General features: G+C 32.8%; 2 protein-coding genes across 4 annotated transcripts in view; both read left to right on the top strand.

Moving 5' to 3' along the window:
* LOC133175977 (sulfotransferase 1B1-like) overlaps nucleotides 1–26,559 on the top strand; it is a 69,032-nt gene that overhangs the window by 11,390 nt on the left and 31,083 nt on the right. For 2 of the 3 annotated variants that reach the window (XM_061311140.1, XM_061311139.1), the window contains exons 3-5: nucleotides 66–169; nucleotides 283–427; nucleotides 591–1,328. In XM_061311140.1, coding sequence (XP_061167124.1) covers nucleotides 66–169; nucleotides 283–427; nucleotides 591–700 — 359 coding nt within the window. In that variant the 3' untranslated portion in view covers nucleotides 701–1,328. Of the gene's footprint in view, nucleotides 1–65; nucleotides 170–282; nucleotides 428–590; nucleotides 1,329–26,559 lie in introns of those variants that run through there. The other variant, XR_009719362.1, reaches the window with a different exon arrangement.
* Nucleotides 12,875–14,642, top strand: LOC133175681 (sulfotransferase 1A1-like). Its single transcript, XM_061310789.1, has 5 exons — nucleotides 12,875–12,906; nucleotides 13,487–13,800; nucleotides 14,123–14,226; nucleotides 14,345–14,443; nucleotides 14,613–14,642. Exons 1-5 carry the CDS (start codon nucleotides 12,875–12,877, stop codon nucleotides 14,640–14,642), a joined length of 579 nt encoding a protein of 192 aa, XP_061166773.1.

Here is a 26,559-nt window from a genome sequence, read left to right as displayed (position 1 = left end):
ATTATAAATGTCATATATATTCTTTGGTGAGATACTGCTATTCATTTAATATTTTATTTAAACAGAGATTTATTACGGAAGTTGGTTTGAACGAGAGAAAGAGTGGGAAGAGGCAGCACGACAAAATCCCGAAAAGATTTTGATTGTTTATTATGAAAATGTTAGGAAAGTATGTTCGACAAGAAACTTTTTGTATTTACTTCCCAAGGCGTACTGTTGAACTTCATGCCGTTTATTCTTCAAAAGATACTGAACCTATGTTTGTTTTAATGTTTACTGTAGAATGGTACGGAGACGGTGCGACGAATATCCAATTTTCTTGGAACCTCGTCCGATCCTACATTTCTTCAGGCTGTATATGAATGTACCTCTGAGAAAGTAAAAGAAAGAGAAAAGGATTCAAAGTGGAGCTTTATCTACAGAAAAGGTTAAAACATAAAATACTCTGAATCTAAATTGAAATATCTTTAAAGTTATAAATCCAGTTGCTAAATATAAAATGTAAAGAAAATAACTAGTATACATTTTTTTATATTACACGTTCCGTATTTTTATATTACACGTTCTGTATTTTTGTATTCATACCACAGAAGAGGTTGGTGACTGGAAATCGGTGTTTACTGAGGAACAGAATAAGAAGTTTGATCAGGTCTTCAATGAAGAAATGAAGGACTCAAAATTAAAAATTCAATGGGAGTAAATGGTTTTGAACAATGTTCAAAGACTTTTGTGCATTCATTGAATTTGCTTCGCATTTTAAACTTATAAAGGATTCTTTTTTATTCCCCAATAACCAGTATGAACAAAATATTGTTTTATTTGAACTATTGAAAGCAAAAATATGAGTTGCGTGTGATTTTTTTGCAACACATGTACTGAATAAAATGGAGAAAAAAATGAATAAAAGGAAATATTGTTAAATAAACTCAAGGTTATCATATAAAGAGACGTAATCTGCATTCTTTCTGATCATTTTACAAAAAACGCCAAACCACAACGTTAAGAAAGATAAAAACCAGTTCTAACTTGATCACAAATACATGATATCGCTAACAAAGAAGGTTTTAATAAATTATTTTATTTGTATGTACACTAAAGTTTTATAAATGTTAAAATTCAGCAGTAATTTTTTTTTTAAAAAGTCTAGAAAAAAGAGCTTACTATCTGAAAAATTTATTTGTTAATCTTATGTGGACTCTTCCTCTTGTCATGAAGGTTTATGAAGCCTTTAAAGCATTTATGTATATTATTTTGCCAATATATTTGCAAATGTTCAATAATATTATGCAGGAGAATAAAAGTGTGTTTTTGAACACACTTATACTTTCTTTAGTTGATTTAATTGAGAGGACTACTGTAGATCCATTATTTTACGCAAGTACTTCATATCACGAAATTGATCTGGCCAAATCGCGAGGACAGTAATTCGCGAGTGGCCGATTGATCAAGATATTTTACATGGATTTCAGCCCCATAAAAATAAAGCGAGTAATTTTATTTTGCGAGTGGTGCTTCTCGCAAAATTATGAGATAATTAATTCGCGTACATTCAGGAATCTACAGAATGTAGTTCCGCCTGGTTAATTAAGCTAGTCTCTTCTGTTTGATCCTTATCTAATATTTTTTTAAGTTTGAGGATACCTCTTTCATCCAACCACAGTCACTTTTATCTGTCACTATGTGTCATTAGAATACAAAAAACAGGTCTGCTTATAAAGTAGCTCAATGTGTGACCATTGGGATTCAAAGAGATTGCTGGAAGAGCTGGTCTCTTAATACATCAAAGAAATTGTTAATGAGGAACTCCAACATCTTGTAAAGTAGGCGTACTTTTTTTTTTTTTTTTTTTTTTTATTTTATTTTATTTTTTTTTTATAAAATCACAAAAAAAATTAAACAAAATAATTTATTAGATGATTTGTTAGTTAATAAGAAAATTTCTAAGCTATTTTTTGTTGAAAAAATAGTTATCAATGATGACAAAAAATCTTGAAATACATATTTTGATGCCGTTGTTGATTGTAAAAAAAAATGTGATTTCGAATTCTCTAAAAGTATTGATTTTACATGTACACAGCAGTCTATATACGGTGTTGAGCACAGTGAAGCTTAAACGGTCATTGTATTGTAAAAAGCTCTTGAATTATATTCCCCGCTACACCCGAAAATGCAGTGCTATATGCTACCCTCAAAGAGTTGAAAGGCGATATGTTATAGAGTTTTCTTCACCCTGATAAGTAAAGTTATCAAATCAGGACATTTAATGGTCTAATTTATTGATCATTTATGTACTGTAAGATAGCATGTCAAAAGTATCATTTTATCTAGTAAATGAATTTATATATATAACTCCAAAAAACACAAAGACACTTAAAAGATGAAATGTTTGATTGCAATGATAATATAATTCTGAAAGATGGTTAATCTTTGTGAATATGTATGAGTTTCGTTAATTGAGGAACTCATTTTTTTTTCATTGAGCAGATATGCTCCCTGCAATACAAGAAGCGACCTGATTTTCAATTAGTTACACACATGTTACTTTTATATAAAAATGACGATTTATCAAAATCGCTCCTGATACCACCTTTGGTATTTCCAGGTTTTTTTTTTTTTTTTTTTTTGCCCTGTTTACATTTTGTGTGGTTTGGCAGATTTATCAGAAGGCGTTTACAAATTTTCAACTTTTTCACGTACAAGATGGGAAAATGGGACCGTCTCGCTACATGTTTTTTTATTATGTATCGTAAACTAAGTCGACTGAGTCAGGAATTACATTTTCGGCAAAGATTCGGCATGTAGATTGAATTGCATATGTTTTTTTTTTTTTTTTTTTTTGGTAGTAGTATGTCTGTAAGTTATAATTAGATATTGTAATTTAAGGAAATTAATCAACATTGAATAAATCATAAACCTATGTATAAATTAGAGAAGAACCCAGAAGAAGGAGTCCATGCAATGTGATACTAGGTAAAGTATTATTTACTTCCTTGTCATGCTAGTTTCTCATCCGTTGGGCATTTTAGATGTGTTAAATTTGTAAATTTGTTAAAACAGGAGTATGGACTGTGGTTGAGACTTCCTACTCGCTTGGAAAAGTCAGTTCATCTACACTTTATGTGTATTTATACAGCTCAAAAACTTTTGCTTAGTTTTTTTATTTTGGTCAAGTTTTTGTTATTAAATGTCAATTAGAAATTTGTTGGCATCGATCACGGTCAAAGTTTTAGAGTTACTCCCCACGGTCGTTTGTATTAATAGTCGCGTGGCACCATTTTAGCACAGGATCATGTGGAGAGTAAAGAGAGCAGCTTATTACATATAATAAAGGTTGTGGGCGGACTTTACATGCTAAATCTATAAGAACTGTTTAGTAAAGGCAAATTTAGGCACCATATGTTGTGTAAAATATTGACTATATCGAACGTGTCAAGAATGAAAAATTGGACATTATAAGGAGGATGGAAGTCTGTAATATTTCAAACAAAGCAAACGTATTTGTTGTTCAAACGAAAAATATTTAGTTAGAAAAAGACAAAGACAAGTGGTGAATAACACGTAAAGTATCAATATGGACAGAGTATTTTGGATCTGCACCCAGTTTCATACAAGCAGTTATGTGTGGCGTGTACAAAAGTTCTCATAAAATCATTATTACTGTGTAATTAATATTTCATATAAAAAAAATCTTCTGTATATATTTTAAACAATAAGCAATCTATCTTTATAATTATCCATTTTGGCATTTACAATGTGAAATTTTTGTTTAAGAAGATCGTCATGTAGATGTTAACAGAAATAGAAAAAAGAAAAAATAAAATCTGCGCACCCGCAACAATTCTTAAGCAAATTGGGATGAACATCTAAACTTTAAACTTATGTGGCCTTACGACCAAAAGCTGAGAAGTCAAGGTTGACCTTTTTTCTTCCACCATCTGCAATCTTTTTAATATACCTTCCACCCTCTTCCGCGGATCTAGAATTTTTTTCTAGGGTGGGGGTGTACGCCTGAGTCAAATAATTTCCAACCCAGAAATTTCTTGATCAAAAAAAAAAAATAAAAAAAAAAAAATAAAAAAAAAAAATTAAAAAAAAAAAATTAAAAAAAAAAAAACAAAAAACAAAAAAAAAACACAAAAACAAAATAAAAAAAAAAAAACGAGAAAAAAAAACCACAAAAAAAAAAAAAAAACAAACAAAAAATAAAACTCCTCTCAACCGTAAAAAAACGTATTTCTTAACATGGGTCAACGTTTTCAAGAGGGGGGGGGGAGGGTCCAAAGTCGGTTTTTATTTCCTTCAATATTATATATTGACTGGGGTTGAGGGCAACATTGAGTTTGTTAGCCTCCAAGGAATGAAATTTTGTCCGACGTGGAGAGGAGGCCAATATTTTTATCCCGAGGAGGTTAACATAATCAATGTTGCCCGAAAACCAAGTCAATAATTGTTTTGTTATATGAAAAACATATCATTAAAATAATATTTTGTTTTAAATAAAATATCTGCATCTTGAGTGTAGACCTAGTGTTAGCGAATCTTGTATTACTTGGTGACGTTATGTTTTTTGAAAGTATCATTGCGTCACAATAAATCAATCTTCTTATCAGAATCCAAATCAATAAAAATGTGGGAAAACTCTCTTTGTTGCTCAATAGATAAAATTAAAGCTGAACACCCTTCTTAAAAAGAATCTGTCCGCCATATTCGATTGGTTTCTCGCTTTATCAGAGGACCCCTATATAAAGCAGCTTACTTAGTCGCTGTTCAGTGTAATCAGTCGTCATTAGTGTAGACGGAAGTATGCTACACAGCACTCGGTAGTGACCAAAAATAAATGTGTAATTCTTCTAATGCAGGAGAGTAAGATGTACCAAAGAATCTTAATGCAGTTGCACAGGTCAGTGCAGTATACAAACACAAACACAAATACACGTAACTGCAATAAAATGTAAAAAAAAAAAAAAAGGTAATGTAAGATAACCAACACGATCACATGTCGCCATTCCACGCCGATACCCTTGACAATAAAGCAGTCAGGTGTAACGAATGCGAAGGGTGATGATATCGTAGATAGTATTATCGAAAATGGCGTATGCCTATTTACGAGTCATGTTCAGCTTTAAATGACCGGTCAATATTTTTCGGAGGAGCTAATATCAATAACGTTGACTGGTTCTCTATATAGAGAATATAGGGACTATTATTTACCGAATATAAGAAATAAATATAATAACTCTGCAAGTTCAAGTAGGGCTCGAGACCCGACCCTCACTCATATTTCCTTAAGCGGGGGACACAAAATCTCTGCATTAGCTTGTATAGTACATGTAGTTGATATAGGTAAGTCCCTTAGGAGGTCAGTCAGTCAAACATTCACGTCTTTATTGTTTTTTTGTAGATTTCTCTTGGATCAGGAAGTCACACCAATTATCATCTATCATATTTTACTTTATTCCAGTAATTGGTTGGAACCAAAAGGAACTGTTCAGTCCGGCCCAGATATAGACAACTTTTTCCTAATGTGTAATGATGGTACTGTTCATTTACTACAGTACATATTCTTTTAAGTCGATGCATCGACCTAGGACACTTTCCTCCTAAGACACTTGTCTATATTAACAAAAAATTGAACAGGTATCCTGTTAGACCTCCATTGATTTTGTGGCGTAAATTTCCTGAACCAGGATTTGTCTCGATATGTCATCAATCTATCAAGATGGTCATTCTAAGCAGTTTGTGTCCATGATCTCGCAAAATATAGGTCAAGTCATCTAGTTTTCTTGTTAAAAGGTCCTTTCCATTTTGAAGGTAACTTATGGCATGGACCCATCTTTCTGCACTCATCAAACAACCATACATGTTTCCTATGCTCAGTGATCCCTTCTTTGTCTTTAAATCGTAGTATCTTTTCCGATACTCAGAACTTTGTTTCAGATGTTTTCTTGTAATCTCAGTTGCCTTGATCATGCCTTGATCATGTTTGCTTATAAATCTAGAACATACATGTATTTTTGTACCAAATATCAAAGAGCACTCTGTGCTTTTTAATACGAACATATGACTTCATAATGAAATTTGACGTCAAGTAAATGCAATCTTGAGCTGTCATGAGGGGGAGAGTGTCATAAATTCTACACCTTATTTCAAACTGCATGTAAAATGTTAGCATGCTTTTGTATACTAACATTTTACATGATCCAGGCATTCATTCATTTAGAATATTAGTGGTACATTTATTAGAAAAAAAACTACCCAAAAGAAAATCAATTAATGAGCAAAGCAGCATTAAAATTTTATAGTTGAATACTTTTTTCCCATTATTTATTTAGTTTAAAACGTTATTCAATATCAAAGGTATATCACATAATGCTTTTTGACCTTAATCATAGTGCAGAACGGACCATTGTGTGGTAACAGAATCTTGAAACTGCCTTAAACGTAGTTATTTTAGGAACTCAGTACGCCTGGACTCGCAGGGGTGAAAGAAATTTGTGTCAATTTAGCCTCAGATTGGTAAGTTACCTTGGCAACTAAGTACACCTGGACTTGCAGGTGGGAGAGAGGGGTGGATCAATTTAAACTCAGTTTGATATATTACTTTGATGAGACAGTTTATGATTTTATAATGACGACAAAGCAAAAGTGAAGCGTAGACGGACTGATAGTTCCAGCATTTTTGCCTTTTCAAACCTTAACGGACGCCCGAAAACGAATTGCAGATATTGTGAATTTACCCACGCGGAAAGATAACGTTTTTGTTATTTCCTATCCAAAATCAGGTACGTGATTTCTATACATGTATAGTATTTAGCCTCTTTTTGTCCAGTACAATATATAAATATTTTAAATAGTCATTCTTTTATTAACTATTTTTTTTAAATTGAAAGAACAGATATAAGATAAAGAAAGTGCAAGAAGTTGTGATACAAAATTCGTTCTGAGTTTTGGAATTTTCGAAAAATTATTTATTTTTGGATTTAGGCAAATCTTTGTGAGTACATAAATATTTTTTGATTTGATATTGTACAGGCAAAGAGTGATTACACATGCATCTGTAGTTTCCTTGAAAGAGTACCCAATAACTGGATAAAAGAAACATTTCTTCATGTGGCCAAATAGAAACCTTGCAATGAGAAAAGTGATTCGATATTTGATCTGCATTTAAAAATATACCACGGATCTATATCTTTCTTATCTATGCCTAAAACGGTTATCTGATAAGACGACTAAAAATAACGCACAATATAAAGTAATGTTTGTTTGTTTAACACCCCTTTGAGAATTTTTCACTCATATTGAGACGCCAGCACTTGCCAGTGGAGGCTGCAATTTATACTTATACTCGGCACTTACTGCATTTGAGCAGTGAGGGGTCTCTTTCGTGACAGCACCTAATGCGATACGGGACCTCGGTCCGACCGCGGTCTCATCCGAATGACCGTTCTCCTCATCACATTGTGGATTCGAACCCGCGATATAAGGTAAATCATATACGGTACCAATTTTGATGCACCAGATATGCATTTCGACAAAGTATGTCTCTTCAGTGATTCTCAAGCCGAAACGCTAGAAATCCAAAATATTTAAATAAAAAGACTTTGAAAAGCTGAAAAAAAGGTGTGCCAAAGATTTGAGCCAAATGCATTGAAGGATCAGAACTACGTATGAGGGAGATAATCCTTAATTTTTAAAATAAATTTCTAAATCATACCACAGCAATTAAATATATATCCGTATTTTCAAGCTAGTACCGAAGTACTTAGCTACTGGGTTCAATTCCTTACTCTAAAGCAAACGCTCTAACTACTGCACCACGCGGGCGCCTATAAGGTAATGGATGTTTGAGGTTTGCGTTTGTACATATATGTAAGAGTGGTGGTCTCGTGGTAAGAAAGAGCGGGGAATTTTGATATTTGGTCCAAATTTAAAGAGTTATGTTTAGAAAGCCTGACGTTAGGGATTACATTTTTATCCTTGATACAGAATGCAGATTGAATAACGCATATAGAAGTAAATTTGAAATTGATTAACTTTATGTGCTAAGTATTATCAGCATTTCTGCAAAAGTAGGAGATACTCATACAATCAATTTCCTTCTGACCACTTCATTTTTAAGCGCTTAGCGTAAAACGCTTATAGGCAGCCTACAACTGCTTCCGATCCAGCGCCACTAAACAAGTTCAATAACTTTACTGAGTCTTCTAGAAATATACTTCTTGAAATCTCCGACTTTTTCAGCTATTTTAGTTTCACACAGTTACATGCAGTTCTAGTAATAAGTGTTAATCGGTATGCCCAAAATTGAATTGACCTTCATATTGTCTTCCAACAATTTTTTTTATTAAAATAGAAAAGAGCTAGGTTCACTTTATGCATAAAGTGGCCCTGTAGATATACCAATTTATTGACTAATACCCCGTGTACCATTTTCAACATTAATATAAAGAAGAGACTTATTGCTTCCAATTTATATAACAGAATTTCCTTTGAAGAGCCCAGACATTGAAAAACAGGTTGTGTGAAATTGCAATGTTATTGTCTTTTGCAGAAAAAAGGGTGTTTTTGAGAACCTTCAGCAAAGAATTAAAATATGAGCACACCCCTCGATCCAAAAATTAAGATATGTTTTATAATCTTCATTAACAGTTCTTTTATAATATATTTACACATTTTGGATCTGAGGTTGTGCTGTACACGAAATATTGAAAAAATTGCATCATATTTTGACCATTTTTGAAGAAATATTCAGGATATGTGAATAATGACGCAATTCATGACGTCATAAAGCATTGACTAGAAAGAAAATTACGTCATTTTCAGTAGATATTCATTCAACAAGTGCTCAAGTATTATTTATTGCCTTGTTGATTAAAACTATACAGGTTTGAATTTTAAGAAATTCAAAGGGCCAAAAAGGCCCTAAGTGGCTCTTGCTCTTTGGTGTTATAACTACTTACAGAAATATGGAACTAACAGAGAAATAACAGGTCGATTATTTTTCAGTAGTCCATTCCATATGCCTTGAACACACTGGTCCTGAGTCCATGCTGTTCTTATTATGTTTTGCGTGGTAGGTAATATCATAAATCGATCAGTATCAAATTAAATCACGCTCAACAACAGCCAATCTTGAATTAAAATAAAAATTATACTATACCTCAAAATTGCGAGCAGAAAATGAATTTATTGTTAAGGTTATTAAAATATATTTTTGCAGTCGGTATGGCACATTAAAGAAAGTAATACTAGCGACATTTTTTAAGTGTTCACAATTTGTTGAAATGTAACATTTATCCTGCTAATTTATTACTACAGTGCAGGGAACTAATTTTGTTACATAAACCAGCATCAGCATAAGCATTAGTAGCATCAGGATCGAGCTAGCATCAGCATCAGCATTTAAAAAACAGCATTACCAGGATCAGCATCAGCAAGCAAAGGATAAAACCAGCATTGACCTACATAAAATCAGCATTATCCTACTAGCATCAGAAAATCAATGAGTTTTAATTCAGTAAAGAATTAAAAAAGAAAGAAAGAATATTGGTTAAAGTATTCACATTATTGATACATAGTGAGATATTATGATCAAATAATTGTAAAAGGCACTTTTGTTGCTTTAAACGGCAATGCTGAAATTCATTATCTACTTCCGGTAGCATGATGCTACTTCCGGTAGCATTGACCTAATTATAAAACAGCATCAGGTTAAGGATTACTAGCATTAAATCTGCAAGCAAAGGAAGCATTCAAATCAGCAAGCAAAGGAAGCATTCAAATCAGCATCGATGCTGTAACAAAATTAGTTTCCTGCACTGTACATGTACAATTTGAATTTGGTCGGAAAAATAATTTCCAACATTTTCTTCCTCCTTGCTTGCGATTTATACATAGAGCTAGGTCTTAAAGATTCCTAGGAACGATAAGATTTCTACTTGTAAGGAGCGCTGGAAAAGTATATTTTGAATTCTATTTTTGCTTCTTCTTTCTCTCTTTTAGGATTTAGAACATGCGTTTATTTTGGACTGATTATCTACCACTTCCTCTATACTAGGTTAATGATTTTTTTAAAGATCATCTGTCAGTTTTATGTACATGTGATTGACCATTTAATACATTAGATTAAGCTTACTTTAAATAAAGGTGAAAAGACACGATGTTGAATTTCAAAATGTTGAAAATTTTAGGGAAAATTTCTGGCTGTAGAACTGTAGTTCATTCACCAGACGAACCAGAGAACTACAGATCCAACCTTTGTTAAAACCTTCTATTTACGGCGCCGCTTTTTGTCGCAGGTTTTGGGTATTATTTCTTGTATTATATGCGTTTCCCCGCCGAAAGCATGGTATCCATTAAGATCCCCAAAAGCTTCAGATTTAATGAAAAATAATACATACCCCTTGAATTATAAGTGTATTTAGGCATAATTTCCGCATGGTATTAATTTACACGATCACAGATTTTCCACGGAAATCTCTCTTAATGTACTTAATGAAATATGGATAGCTAAAAATAGTCAAGGTCATAATATAAGTCCATTAAAACAAACCAGAAAGGGAGCAGAGCAAACACGGATAAAACGGAGGTGGGACTAGGTGCCCCGTCGATCAGTCAAACCCGCTGTATCTTCTTGTCCATAGAAATAATTCGGTGTGAAAATAATGTTCTAACAATTTGTATGAAAAACGAAATATTGACTTTAAACGAGACTGTTGATATCCTTGTTTCTTCAACTTATTTGTCAATACTAGAAATTGTTCATACGTAGAGGATGCTCTTGCATATCGAAACAACTGGGAGATCTATACATAAATATAAATTCAATATGCAGGTGACAAGAGTATATTGCTACATAAATAAGGGAAGTTGACGATAGAAAAGTCGTGTAAAAGTTTTTAAATAAATTCTGCTTCATGTTAATACAAAAATAGGTCTACTAAAAACAGAGCACAATAAGTACCCCTTCGAAATTCCGACATATTGTTGGAAGACTTGTCCAAAAACTGTCGATATAGATATAGATATGTTCTACAAGAATTTCAAGCATATTTTTAAATATCATCTTCGGAATACTTGTGTGTATACTAAGTAATCAGAATGTGTTTGAAGAAAAAAATTTTGCAAATGACCAATGACAAGGTAAGTAAAGTTACGAAGTATATTGAAGGTATATGGTGTTTATCTAAGAAATCCGCGTAATTCCCTATAGATTGAACAGAGATTTTGATTCCGTGGAATTACGACCCCTACGAAAAGTACGTTTAAAGCATTACATTTGGTTTGCAGAGCAGTATGTGTCATAATTTGTGACCTTAGCACGACCTCACATTAGCTCAGTCGGTAGAGGCTAGCTCCGTGATTGGAAGATTGCAGGTTCAAGCCCTTGCCGCGAGAAAGCTAAGTCGATAAAAAAAAAATAGGTGTCTTAAAAACCGAGGATCCTCATGAGGGTAGGCGTTGGCATGATAAAGATCCCTCCCTTCTCAATGGCCATCGGTGCCAATGCAAGTAAATGTCTAAATTTGAACTGTATTGTTACGTCTCTATACGTGTGAAAAATTCTCGAATCAATGAATCAGCCCTTGAAGAGTTATCTCCATTTCTCTCTAATCAATAAAAATCAATTTTAAAAAATCTATGCAGTAAAAATCATTTCAAATCTTTATTCTACTCCTAATTAATAAATACATCTTTCCACCGCAGCATTTAATGATATTCTTAATATTTCAATTTTTATTTTTTTAGAGATTTACCCGTCCCCAGAGACCTCAATGCGATCTTCATTGATCAATTTCTGTTTAAGCAATTACAAGTCATATTTTAAATACTCTTGAGGAAAATCATGTCTACTGTAAAACGCTTTAAACTAATATCAGAGTATTTTATACATGATGGATAGGGAATTAAGTTCTATCAGTGAAGGAATATCTTAGTTGTCAATGTATTTCACTCCTAATCTTGTTACTTCGGTCTTGGAATATCAATTAAAAAACTGCATTCCGCCTTCCATGTTGGGGTTGTGCTAAAGTACGCCGAGAAAATGTTCACGCCCGTGTTTTATATATCTAATTTCTTTTTAATAACAAATTGAATACACCCGGTAAAGCGTGAGCATAATTTAAAACAGAGATCCCATGTAAACACAGGTATTTTGCATTATGAAGTCATTGAATATTGAGAATGATCATGCTAGTTCAAATCACTGAACTGAAGTTTATTCTTGAACAGGAAAATTCAAAATTGTAATTGCGGCTAAACCCCTTTTATCGAATGTTCTATTTTCTAGCATAATTATGATGAGGTTAGGGAAGAATAAAAAAAGCATGTACTTATTCCGGTACAACAGAAAATTTAAATTTAAACTACATATTGCACAACTGCATTTTTAAAATCCATTGTTTATCGCTTCCTAGTACTTTCAGTACCTTGATTGATTAGGGCTACGATTTTTGTAAAATCGCTGATTTTCTCTCGGCTTGGACATACATTGCATATGACTATATATCATTCTTGATGCTTGTTGAGCAAAGTTGATAATTTGTGTCGTATAAAATAAAATATATGGAGATAACGAATAGTATTCAAGCTCAAAAGTCTATTCAAACAATACAAATCAGAAGCAGAGCAAACATGGACCTCTGAAACATCAGAAGTGCATGAGATCAGGTGCCATGGAGGATTGAGCATCCCCTGCCGACCGGTCACTCCCAGCGTGTGCTCCTTGTCATGATAATAACGGAAAAGTCCGTCGACAATTTATTATGTAAATTATGGCCTAACAATTAGTTTGAAAAACGTCAGTCAGCATTTGACTTCATGATAAATTGTATTTGCTGACAAGGTCAGATGAAACTTGAATTGAAGCAAGATCATGTCAAATAAGAGTCAAGAGGAGTACATGTGGTATGGTACAACAGGGCAATTATTGTTTACTTCCTGATCATTAATAGTATATCCACCTACGGTTATCTTTTTTTACCCATATATGCTGGAAAATTACACATTAATTTTCAGATTTCTTCTTTTTGTCTTTTGACAGATATTATTCTCCAGAGGGAGGCAAAAAATGTTAGAAAATGTTAGATGAATACAAAATCTGCATATAAACGTAGTTTGAAAAATTACATGTAGTAATAACCTGTTTGAAAGATACATAAAAGAGTTATGTAAATGAATGAAAAGATGAGGGAAAAAATATTTGACGTCGAAAATTCAATGATATGTTATTGTAACTAATGGTAATGGCAAAAATATGTGTTCTTGAAACTCCGAAGATGCATGGAATCTATATACTCTGTTAAATATATATTTGCACTGTTTTCTATTTAATGGAAAGGCATCCTCTGGATGATTGAAAAAAGAACATCCTGACATGCATAAACGTTTTAAAAAAAATTATTTATTTATTTATGATGATTCTTTTGGAGGAGATGTAGCGGATGAAATTGGAAATCATAATGATACTTAATTTAATTTAAAAAAGGAAACCATTGGCTGAATGCAATCGTGCCCGCCTTCAAAATTCATGTTTGGACACACCTCACAAACTAACAGAAAAATTCCTAGAGATTATACCAGATCTTCAGGAATTGGAGACTGTTCCTTCGCCTAGAATAATGGGGTCCCATCTTCCAGTTAAATATATTCCAAAAGAAAACAAAGGAAAAATTATCCATTCCGTTCGTAATCCGAAAGATATTGTCTTGTCTGCTTTTCATCATTACACAACCGATCCATATGTGAAGAACTACGTGCATCCTGACTGGCCCAGTTTCGTTGATGATTTCCTAAGTGGGGGTAAGTTGAATTCATTGTTGTTTTCTGACAATTTCAGTGTTATTTGACCCTTATTATCTTGAACTACAAATCTTCATTTACTTTGCATTGTGAATGAAAAGCTATAGCGAATGCGTAACTTTTGAACTTTATTGAGAATACATGTAAGTATTCTTCATAATCTGTTCAAATGGAGAGTGATACAATTGTTGTACATTGTTAATAACCTTGTAGTGTTTCAATATGCTAACAAAAATCTAGATCCTTAAAATGTATCAATAGGTTATCCGAGACATAAAGAATGTCTTATGTATTCTTTGTTGATATTTCATCCATTTTTTAGACTGTTACTATGGAAGTTGGTTTGAAAGAGAGAAAGAGTGGGAAGAGGCAGCACGACAAAATCCCGAAAAGATTTTGATTGTTTATTATGAAGATCTTAAGAAGGTATGTTCAACAAAGTGGCTTTTTGCGTTAACATCCCAAGGCATTCTGTTGTAATTAATGCCATTTTTTCTTTAATTAAAAAGATACTTGACCTATGTTGTTTTAATCTTTAATTTAGAATGCTATAGAGACGATGCTACAGATATCCAATTTTCTTGGAACTTCGTCTGATCCTAAATTTCTTCAGGCTGTTTATGATGCTTGTACCTTTGATAAAGTAAAAGAAAGAGAAAAGGATACGATGTGGAAGTTTATCTACCGAAAAGGTTAAAACTATTGTGCTCTAATTCGTAAATGAAATATCTTTTCAGATATGTATATTACAATCTGAAGAAATAAACATTTTGTTATATTACACGTTCTGAATGTTTATCTTCATATTACAGGAGAGGTTGGTGATTGGAAATCGATGTTAACTGAGGAACAGAATAAGAAGTTTGATCAGGTCTTCAATGAAAAAATGAAGGATTCAAAATTAAAATTCAATGGAATTAAATGGATATTGATAATATTCATAGGATTTTGTACATTTATTGATTTTGTTTTGTATATTAAACTAAAAAGTAATATTTATGTTTTCCCCCAATAACCATTATGAATAAAATACGATATGAAATTATAAAATTGCCCTTAAACAAAATGAAATTGAAAACTTCAAATTTTCTATTGCTTTATTTGTCAAATGTTACGCTGTAATATAATATATTGCTTTATTTTAAAATCAATTTCTAAAGAGAGGTAAACCTCATTAAAGAGAGAGAGAGAGAGAGAGAGAGAGAGAGAGAGAGAGAGAGAGAGAGGTCAAAAAGCAACAAGTAGTAATTAGATTTTGTTTTGCACTTAGAAAACCTCTAAAACAATCTGAAAAATGCTGGAGGAACCAATATATATATATATATATATATATATATATATATATATATATATATATATATATATATATATATATATATATATATATATATATATATATATATATATATATATATATATATATATATATATATATATATATATAAAAAATAATAATAATAATAATAACTAGAAACTCATTGCTAGCAATGAGAGGTCTTCCGTCCGATTCTGAAAATAACAACAGAAATTCACGCTGAAAAAGTGATAAATGAAATTCAACTTGAAAATCCAACAAAGCTAACCATTAACCATTCACTTTTTTGCATCACTTCCTGTCACGACCGGAAGTAACGGCGATACAAGATTTTCTAAAGATTCAAATAAACTGATGAGTGTCGTAAGTTCTATGGTCAGCAAATACAATTTATCATTAAGTCAAATGCTGACTGACGTTTTTCATACTAATTGTTAGGCCATTATTTACACATTGAATTGTTGACGGATTTTTCCGTTATTTCCCGATCATGACAAGGAGCACACGGCGGGTGTGACCGGTCGGCAGGGGATGCTCACTCTTCCATGGCACCTGATCCCACCTCTGATGTTTGGAGGTCCGTGTTTGCTCTGCTCCTATTTTGTATTGTATAATGGACTTTTGAACTTGAATACTGTTCGTTATCTCCATATATTTCATGAGTGACTATCAGACCTGAAAGTTGAAGACTTCAGTCGTTTACTGTTGCCGAGGAATATTGTGAGATCAAATTCTAATTTTTAGGACAGGTAAACACTCATCCGGAAGTGAATTTTATAAAAAATCTCTGCAAACTTTTTCAATCAAAAAGATGAAAACATACATAGAACTCTTAGAAGTCTCTCTATTAACCCTGTAAATCCCAGAGAAAAATATTGAAAAACAAAAAAGTTGCAAATTTAACATTTTTGAATTCACTTCCGTTTGCGACCGGAAACAAAAAATAATGGTCGATCACCATATCTACATTTGATGCTCTCTCAATTCAGCAAGTTTCATATTCATATCTTTAGCCATTCTCTGATGATACTGTTTACTTTCTTTTATTCTTTATGTATTGAACTTAATATTTCATGTAATTCCATACACAGGCATGTCCATGTAATCTTTTTCTGCACTTCTATATACTTCTGCATCAGACCATTTGTGTACTACGAAAGGATGGTAACGATGCATCATTTCGCGCGGATAAATATTCGCGCATTTCCTTTGGAATGTATTTTTTTATTGAATGGTGATAGCTTCAATGAAATTTCAAAATGTATGTTCTTATAACCTGAATATCGAGCTTTAGAAAGTATATTTATCATATTGTACTTATAATATATCGTATGGTATATCGTAAGTAACACTAAAGCAGTGATTTAGGTAAGATTTTCTACAAGTTTTATTTTCCTGTTTACCCCCAAAGTGGACTATCCCGATTAGTTACACATTCATGAAAAGACTGGAATGTTTCGCCCAAAAACATGGCTCGTCCTCCGACGGTTAAGGAATCTGATACCATTTATGTTCAATAACAATATCTTTTAGAAAAAAAAATATTTATATCAACTTCATTCAACAATCTTTAAAAAATGGTTTTCTTATTTTTGTCTTTTCTGTTCATTTAATATGACACAAGCTTGCATGAGGAAAAAAACAATGGTCCACGTAATAATTACTATATATTGATTGCTTTAGTTAGGCAAGTTTCTTGAAAAGCTATTACTTTTAACCATGGTTTAGGATCAGTTTTTCCGTGGTGTAAAACAAAAGGTTGTAGTTATCGTATTTCCACTTGTAGTCATGTCGTTTTCTACTTTGAGATACAGACAGGAACAGTTATAGTAGACGTTTGAGGAAACCTCGGATTAAAACTCTAGTTCGAAACAGAATTGCAACGTAATTGTGACGTGACAATCCAACAATTCCTTCACATTTCTTTGATTCTTATGGTAGTTTCATTCAAACAAACGCTCGACTGACTCCGTAAATTCCGACCTACTTATCGGAGTTTACGGAGACAGCCGCCATTTTGGACTACCGCTTCAAATTTAGAAATGCGAATATCTAGAGTTTGGATTGATCAATTCTAAAATAAATTATATATTAAGCATTTTCAGAAGAGCCTCTATTACCCTTATTAAAATAAAAGAGAATATAGAAAAACAAAAAAAGTTTAAAAATTCGACTTTTTAAAATTCGCATCCTGTAACGACCGGAAGTACTGACGACGCACAAAAAGGTAATTCTCCTCATCTAGAAGACATAACCTATCATCTCTAACAAGTCTCCAGTTCATATCTTAAGCAATTTTTGAAAAAAAAGGGAGGACAAAATTTCATTTTAAAATCAGAAAACTGTCAATAACTTGGCACCGGAAGCGAGTTTTCCAAATTTCCCTTCTGATGAACAAAGTACATTTGACGACGCATAATTCCTAAAAGTTTCATTTAAAACCACTGAATAGTTTTTGAGAAATCGCCTGCACAAAATTTTGGGGAAAAAAAAAATAAGAAGAAGAAACAGTAGAATCACTATAAAGTCTTCCGTGAAGACGGAAGACCTTAATAAGCTGTGGTTTTGAATTGAATAGGAAGCTTGTTCAATCAAAGAAATGAAGTTGAAGAAGTAGACTTTGCCTGCCTTCTGTTATTTACTGCTGTCATATCTTCCACCATCTCTCCAGGAGGTATGGAAAAATTGCCCAAATCCTGCTGGTCGATCTGGATTAAGGTGTGATCCTTGATCAGCAACGATTTCTGTGTGTCTTTGAGAAAGAAGTCATAACCTCTCTTCCTTAACAGAATTTCTGAATGAATGGATTGAAAGCCGATTCCTTGTCAATAAAGTCTTTCAGAGAAGGTGTCAGGAAGGCAACATTCTTGACTAAATTATTGAACATTTTCTTTTCCATTTATCTATGGTACTTTTTTATGTTGCCTTTGATGGTCTTGAAAATTGTAGGACCATTAATCAGTAAGTCAATTTCTCATCTTTTCTCACTTTTTTCTATATGTTTACTGATGTAAGCTGACCAACACTAAGTCAAAAGCAAAAATCTTTCGACATGGTGAGGTGCAAATTTTAAAATATCTAAAACGTTGAACTGATGACTCAAAAGATTGATCAAGATGATTTTCTGCATCAAAGAGCAATGATTCTTGAAAATATTTTTTTCTAGAAGAGAATCATCCAACTTCATGTAATCAAGATTAATTTGTTTTACGGTGTGACCGTTGGGGCGAGCGCAGTTGTACCATCCACACTTGTAAACTTTGATCCGCCTCTTCAAAGTTCCAAACCGCACGAGACACAGTCTAGACTGTGACGTCATATGACGTCGGAATTCACGGAGACAGCCAGGCGTCTGGTTGAACGAGACTACAAGCCTAGTGCAAATTTTAATGAAATACATTGTAGAGTAAATGCAATTATTTTTTTGTTAATTTTAAGCTCTCGGGAAACTGCAGGCCTTTTATATTTTATATTATTTTTATCGCCATTATCGCATGGAATCCTGGTAGTGAAGGAATTCTGGGAAGGTTTCACACTGACATTTGCCTGACGTATATGTCATTCCGAATTTCCTCTGTTCTTACACGTTAGTCTATTGAGCTTGCTTCGCGAGCGGCGCTTCGCGCCGCTCGCTCCGCTCGCTATTAGATTTTATATCAAATATTGAATTATTTATTTAGGACAGGATTTAATTTATGTTTTATTAGTCGGTATAAAACATACACAGTTTATTAAATCATCATAGCAATATTTAAGGTGTATTACGAGTAAAAGTAGGTACGAATTAACTTTTACTGTGCACCGGAAGTTACCCCCTTTTCAAACCAGCAGATTTTGCAACCAGACGCTTTTTCGAAGACGAGCAAAACATCCATTGCCACCAGCATCTCATTTTAAGAGGGAACTACAACTAAGAAGTGGAATATTGTGTGAAGGGATCAAACCTCCCTGTATCTATAATTTATTGAATATCTTTGATCTCAGCAGTCTTTTTGCTGTGTTCAATGAAAGCTTTTTCTGCTATCGTCCTTACTGGGTATGGTTGAAAATGACTAGCTTTGACCTCTTCATTCTTAAAGATAGGTGCTTTAAAGATGTTTTCATTACTGGCTTTAACAGGAGACTGTAAAATACAAACATTTCTTCAAATATATTTTTCAAAGAAATCTTTTTTTTGTGCATACTGGTATTTTTTTAACTACTCTGTAATAATTTTCATAAAACAATTTTTCTATGACATTTTACACTTCCTCGATTTTTATACATCATATGAAGAATCACACATCATGTACATGTGATAAATTACGGCAGGGTTTTGATATCTCGATTTTCTTGTTTAACTCTACAATGCCTGGACATGGAAATATAACTGAACAGCTTCAAGTTGTATCTGCTTGACTTTCTTGCGCTTGAACTGAAACGTATATTGAATATGAAAGTCATTGGTTTATCAAAGTATCAGCCAAAGTTTATAATATCTAACAAGAATTTCAAGAAATGAGTCATCAGCGCTGTGTAGTGTGACTCAAGATAGACAAACGTAGAGGCAAGCAGGTAAACTAAATATGTCACCATGAGAATTTTCTCGTAGAAGCATCAAAAAAGGAAAGTAAAGTCTATTCTGATAAAGAATACTAAGAAATGATGAATACTTTTGTGACAAAATGAAGTAGAAAACCCTAAATAAAATAAATAATTCAAATAAATTGATTTTAAGTAAAGATTTGAACTTAAAATTATGAACGTTTTGTACATATTAAAACTTTACATAGTGATATCCTTTTTGCTGAAGATTTCTGATATTAGTAAAACATGGAGTCTGAGGTTGACTGCTTCATTTTTTGTAACTTATTGGTTGGTTGTGTAACCAAACTTCATTGCACAGGACATACTAAATATTGAAATAATAATATTCGTATTAAAATCCAAGCTGTAAAATGGTGGTCGTATAAAAAACTCAAAATAAATGCAATTATTATATATTAATGTATAAAATTGTGCTTCCACATCTTATATGTGCAGCATAGAATATGTTCAGAAATGCTATTTAATTTATACAGAAAAATGTAGAAGGTATATAAAAGTAAAAAGCATTTACAAAAAAAGGGCAACTTCAATTACAATTATAGATTAAAATTGTATAATAGATATCCATTTATGGATACACAAAGCTATCGTTATATGTAATACATACTGTAAATGCTAAATCTTCCTCTGATAGTTTATAATACTCACTTTTACATGCACAAGTCATCTGAGTCTCAAGAGTAAAAATATTTAATGTTATGTTGAAATTTCAAAGCATATGTATGGTTTTCCTTTTTCTTCTCTACAACTCTCTCTATATTACGAGTAATACTTGAATAACGTAAGATTTCTATGTTATTACCGTTGTTTTTTTAAAGAAGAGATCCCTCTCCATGAAGATATCGACACGGCTTTTATTCAGTTACTCTTTTCTTCACACAGCTTCATTCTTTGGCTACATTTGTAAATAAGATAAAAAAAAAATTTAGAGAAATTCTTAGTATTTACAGGGCAATGTTTTTGCCTCGTCTAAAAATTTTAAATCCCAGTAACAAACTGTGCATGTATCAATACACATGTTATTAAGGTCTTCCGTTTCCAACGGAAGACCTTCTACTGATTGTAATGATTAAGATTATTCTTTTTTTTTTTTTTTCCTAGACGCCAAATTTGAAGCTTCATATCTTCCTCATTTCTGAACGGATTTTGTTCAAATTTTCAGAGCTTTTAGACTTTACAAAACACTCTCAGAATACTGTAATACAATTCGGAAATTACCTTCTGTTCACGAGTTATTCCCCTTTGATTGAAATTTTTATGCCTCTGGTTTCCAGACAAAGGCTCGGAAACTATAATAATTGGAGCACAATACCATTTGAAATTGAAAAGAAGAAGCATTGAAGTTGTGCACATCGGTTTTTCTTTCTTGATTTTTGCATTAAAAATGGCGCTAGAGAGGGATCAAAAGTTAGAACGCGAAAAAGAGCAAAAATTTTGACATATTTTCCTTTATATCTTTAAAACTAAAAATAATTTGTTAAAACATGTAGAATAAAAGTTGTGCATAATTCCAAGAGCTTTCATTTGATATCACTTAAAAGGGGCTGGCCCCTAAAATTAGGGATCTAGAGCCCTTGAAAGTTTTCGCCTTATAACTCAAAAACGGTAAATATTTCGATATGGATTTAGGAATTAAAGTTGCTCTTTAACACCTTATTGATCTCATAAAAATGTTGTTTTGTTCGAGTATTGCGTAATATGTCGTAATATGTAGGTAAAAAGCAGGTCCCGTAAACAGGTAAGCGTTTTCAATCGGCAAGTTAATCAGAACTCTTCATGTGTATAACTTAAACAAACTTGCTATAAATAATATACCCTACTGTATTTAATGTTAATTTTCTTCTAAATAAGGTTTTAAACGTGTTCTGTGGTTCACTCATAAATTATTTTTACAACTTTCTTTTCTTTTTTAATTTAGTTTTAAAGGGAACAACGTCTTCAAATAAAGGAAGGAATTAAATGTATCTATATAACTACGTAAGTAATATTAAACTCTAAGCATCGAATAATAAATGATCATTAACTGTACGCATTTTACGTTCTCCATGTTCACCTAGATGTTTTTTGTTATGTAATACAACCCGCGATCCCACGTTGCCGAGGTCACCATCGACCAGCCACCTGCGGTCATAAACCATGTAAACAAAACAAATATCTGTGAAGACTGTGATCACGTTTTAAATCCATCGTGTAGAAACAACGACTAATGAAACATTGTGGTTTTTTTTATTTACATTGAATCTTTAACAGTTTAAGATAACTTAATCTCATCTTTGATTTAATCTTAATTTCAAACACTAGTGAATAAAATCATTTCGAATTTTAATCGCTTTTACCGGCCTGTTCACTGTCGACACAGCAATACGATTTAAAAAAAAAAACAAAAAACAAAACAAACAATTCATTTCTCTGTCCCGTGTAATTGCATCTTTGATTTAATCTTAATTTCAAACACTAGTGCATAAAATCATTTCGAATCTTAATCGCTTTTACCGGCCTGTTCACTGTCGACACAGCAATACGATTTAAAAAAAAACAACAACAAACAAACAATTTATTTCTCTGTCCCGTGTAATTGTATTCTATTTCAATTGTAATTGAAAAGGTGCTAAGGCAAATAATTGCAATTAGTGATGGAAGTATTAAGTATTAATACTTGTGTAAAGTATAATTTTTACTATCAGTCTCTTAATTGTTTCTTCATTTAATTTTCATTAAATATTAAACTATATACATCAAATAATACTTTTAAACATACAATAATTCACGCCTTCTTACAGCACAGTTTCGCTTTGTAACCCAGTCTTCGTGCACACGTGGCCGCAGAGAGCCGGGGTCATATCGGTGTTAAAATACATTGTGTACTCATAGCGATTAATGGAAGATTGGGTTTGAAATCATTTCGAATCTTACATATTATTTTATTTTACTCTATCTGACGCTTATTTTTATCAATCCTTACCGCCCGTGCATTTATTCATTTCAAGTTTTACGCATTTTAATTGCCGACTTAACCATTTAGTTTGCAACAATTTATTTTTCTGTCTCGTGTTTTAAACTGCATGTACACATGCATGATATTTGTAAGTGGATGTGACTTTTTCAATTCTCGGCATCCTCACAATGTCAAGATACATGTATTGTGATTTCAGAACTTAATTGACATTGTGAGGATGAATTCTCGGGAAAATCAAAAAGTTTTACGGATACATACATACAAACATACATACATACATACATACATGAATGCAAGTACAGAACATGCTCTTTTTATAAGCACGATCATTAATTCGAAGGTACAAGTGTACATGTATAATTATGCAAGAGCGCCCCAAATGTACGCATATCGAGTGTTTAAAATACAGAGAAATGCAAAATCCCCGGTCTCTGTTTTACATTATCTTTGCAACAAAATATTAGTCAATCTGAAGTCAATTTTATTGATCTATAGCTTATTTTGAAGTAAATTATCAGTCCACTGAGTTGATAATGAGTTGTTTTTATAACGGGTACATTTAGAGTATTCCGAATCACTTTTTACATTTTGACTGTAAACGATTTTATTAACAAGTTTATAAATGGTTGGTTGGTATTAAAGGAAAGCCAATTCAATGAAAAATCAAATCTACAGTACACGGCGAGTCTATCTACGATACAGCGGCCTTGACAGGGGTTATATTTACATCACCTTTTTAGTGTATTGCAGGTCACTTCCGGGTATTTCGAATCACCAGGTAAATGGCTAAAAACAGTCAGATAACAACATTATAATTAATAAATTAGTTGGTATTGTTTACCAAAAGTATCAAAAAATAAAAAGAATTATTTTCTTGTTGAATGTTGTTGTTTTTTATATTAAGTTATTAAAGCCCCCCCCCCCCCCCCCTTCCCTTCTGTAGACACACTATAAAACAGCGTTCTCAGAGGCGGGTCACGCAGAAAAGCAAATACCAACAGAATATTACTTTCTGAAATTACATGATTGTAAATTGTTGTCCTGTAAATATAATCATGATAATTATGTAATTTTTTTTTACCTATGTGATTTTTTTTAATGCAAATAATTAACATTGAACAGTCATAATTCTACGAGTAGGCTACCAAATAATGATATAATGATGATAAAAAAAATTGTGAAAAGGAATTAAACCAACTCATGTTTAGATTTCATGATTATCAAGAATGACGTATATCACTGCATACGTGTACTCGTACATATCACCATTGATCAACACTGATCAAGTGTATACCGGGACCCGGGATAGTCTTATTATAGCTCTTGCTTTGTCAAATCATTACTTTCATACCCTTTGCATTTAAGAAAAACAATGTTATAAAAAAAATAATAATCTGACATATATAACAAGTATACATGTAGCGTGTGCAATTTATTTGGCTAGGGGCATGTACACACGTGGTTCAAAACTGTAGTGGGCTACAAATGCGGCCATAAGTAGTATTTTTTAAGGTGTTATTAAAAACAAATAATACTCACAAAAGCTTATAAAATTGCCGTTCTATCGATACCTTATATGCCATGTTTCATCCACCAACAACGCCACGACATCGATGAGAAATACCATGCAACGTTTCCACACGGGCATTTTCTTCGAAAAGGATAGGAAGTAAATGAATTAAAATAATTAATTCTTTTAGTTAACGAATTATGTTTACCTCTTTATTTGTTGTATGCAATAAGTATAGACCTTACAAATAATGACTGTTTGGTTGTCACACCTGTGCATGTGTCGTGCGAGGTACAGCGGTAAGGTAAATTACCGAGAGTCGCGATATGCGGGGTGATTCGGAATACCCTAAATGACTGTGGTCCAATGAATTTCTACTAGTAAATCAATTTACCTGTCAAATATAACATGGGCCCACATAATACGACTAAATTCGTTTCAAGAATGAACTGATTCTTAACAAATATATGTACAGTATACAATATCTTTTCTTTAAATCTGTTTGTTTATTATTTTCAACCACAATCTGCAGTACATGTATACGAAATGCATGCACAACGGCGCTACACCTGTCAATCAAAATCACTCGATATTGTGAACTCAGTCTGGTGCTACGGCAGCATTTCCGAAGTGATTCAAAATATTCTTTCGGCTAATTCTAATTTTTCGCTTTGAATAATTATATTTTGGAACAAAGTTGGAATTAAGGCTGGAGCTGCATGCTGTGAATTTATCACACCTGCAGTCTGCAGTCTTCTCTTCTTACATGTATATGAAGCATCTGTTGAGTAATGAATCAGAGAGGATAATATGCGGAACAAGTTTGATTGAGATTTTTACTTTTCCTTTAAGATAAAATGATTAATAACATAACTTATACATCTAATAGATACATATAAATGCACATGTATAGCTTTTTAAAAACAAGAATCTGTAATTAAAAAAGTGAAAGTGAAGAGTTTAGGTAATAGTTCTTAACCAAAATTTAATGACAGTTCATTCCTTCCTAGTCTCTATATAACTTTTAATTACGGCCGTGCCCTCTCCCCTTCAATTGATGTCTTATACATGCTTTTAAATTCTGTTTATGTATCAAAAAATTTCCACAGGTACTTGTGGACAGGATCCCCCCCCCCCCATTTTTTTCCCCACAAATTATATTTATTACACTTCATCATGTGTACCATAGGAAAAAATCGAGTACAAGTACCTGTGGAAATTTCTATTTGCCCCCCCCCCCTCCCCAAAAAACTGAAATTGCTTTCTACGGGATTGACAACAGGTACTTGTGGACAGACAGAACCCCACCCCACCCCCCCCCACCCCCGATATTCAACCCTGGGGCTTGGACATTTTTTCCACAAATTATATTTATTGCACTTACTCATCATGTGTACCATATGAAAAAAATCGTGAAAACCCCAAAATAATCGTTCCACACAAAAAATGCCTCACTATGTATAGTTAAAACATTAAATTTTCATATTTCTTGATGAAATTAACATTAAAAAAATCAACACAAAATGAATACCGAATTACATATCACTTGAATTTATCATAAAGCAGAACATCTGTTCTGCGGGCTTCAAGGCCAGCTCAGGAACCTAAAGATATCCTCATTTTCCAAGTCCAGTACAGAACGTAAAATAAATGAAATAAATCACACGATCACTGGGATGAACTCAAAGAAAGAAGACTCTTGAGGAAAAGATATTTTGGTTCGAATTATAGACTGAAATAAACCGATATTCTCTTTTTGCCACTCTTTCCTGGTGCCCTGGGACTCTGAATGTAGGATCAGTATTTTTTTTCACAGGTCCGTTGTACGGATTGTACGGGGGGGGGGGGCAGACCTTCTGAAAATAGTCTTCTGCTGTAGTTTTAATATGTAAATTTTGATTTAGTTGCTGCTTGCCCCCTCCAAACTCTTTGTTTCTCTACGGTCATACATAGGCGAATCCCAGCAAAAATGTAATGACCCCCCCCCCCCCACCCTCCAACACACACTTTTTTTAATGTGTATTGCGATAGGACTTAAAATTGGAAAACATTTTCTGTATATCTCTACATCGAAAAATATAAAACAAATATTTTTTTTATATTTCCATTTTAAAACAACATAGGTAATTATGCATAGCTAATTAAATACTGAATTAAATATTTATCTTTGCAGACAATATGCTCTGGGTTATAGAACATGATGTGAAAGCGTATCGTAATGCACCTTGTAATCCTTTGGATTTTCAGATTTAAGGCCAATGCGAAAACCCAAAGACGCCGACATTTTTTTATGCTACTGTAATCGAAGATCCGGGGGCATGCAGTTTTTGTCCTGTCCACCTGTCTATTTGTCTGTTAGACTGTGTTAGCCTCTTTGTCCGCAAAAACTTG

Source organism: Saccostrea echinata, unplaced genomic scaffold, assembly GCF_033153115.1.
Source record: "Saccostrea echinata isolate AGI-Se365-2 ecotype Australia unplaced genomic scaffold, CSIRO_AGI_Sech_v1 ptg000064l, whole genome shotgun sequence".
Classification (NCBI taxonomy): Eukaryota; Metazoa; Mollusca; class Bivalvia; order Ostreida; family Ostreidae; genus Saccostrea; species Saccostrea echinata.
This window is presented reverse-complemented; position numbering and strand designations above follow the sequence as displayed.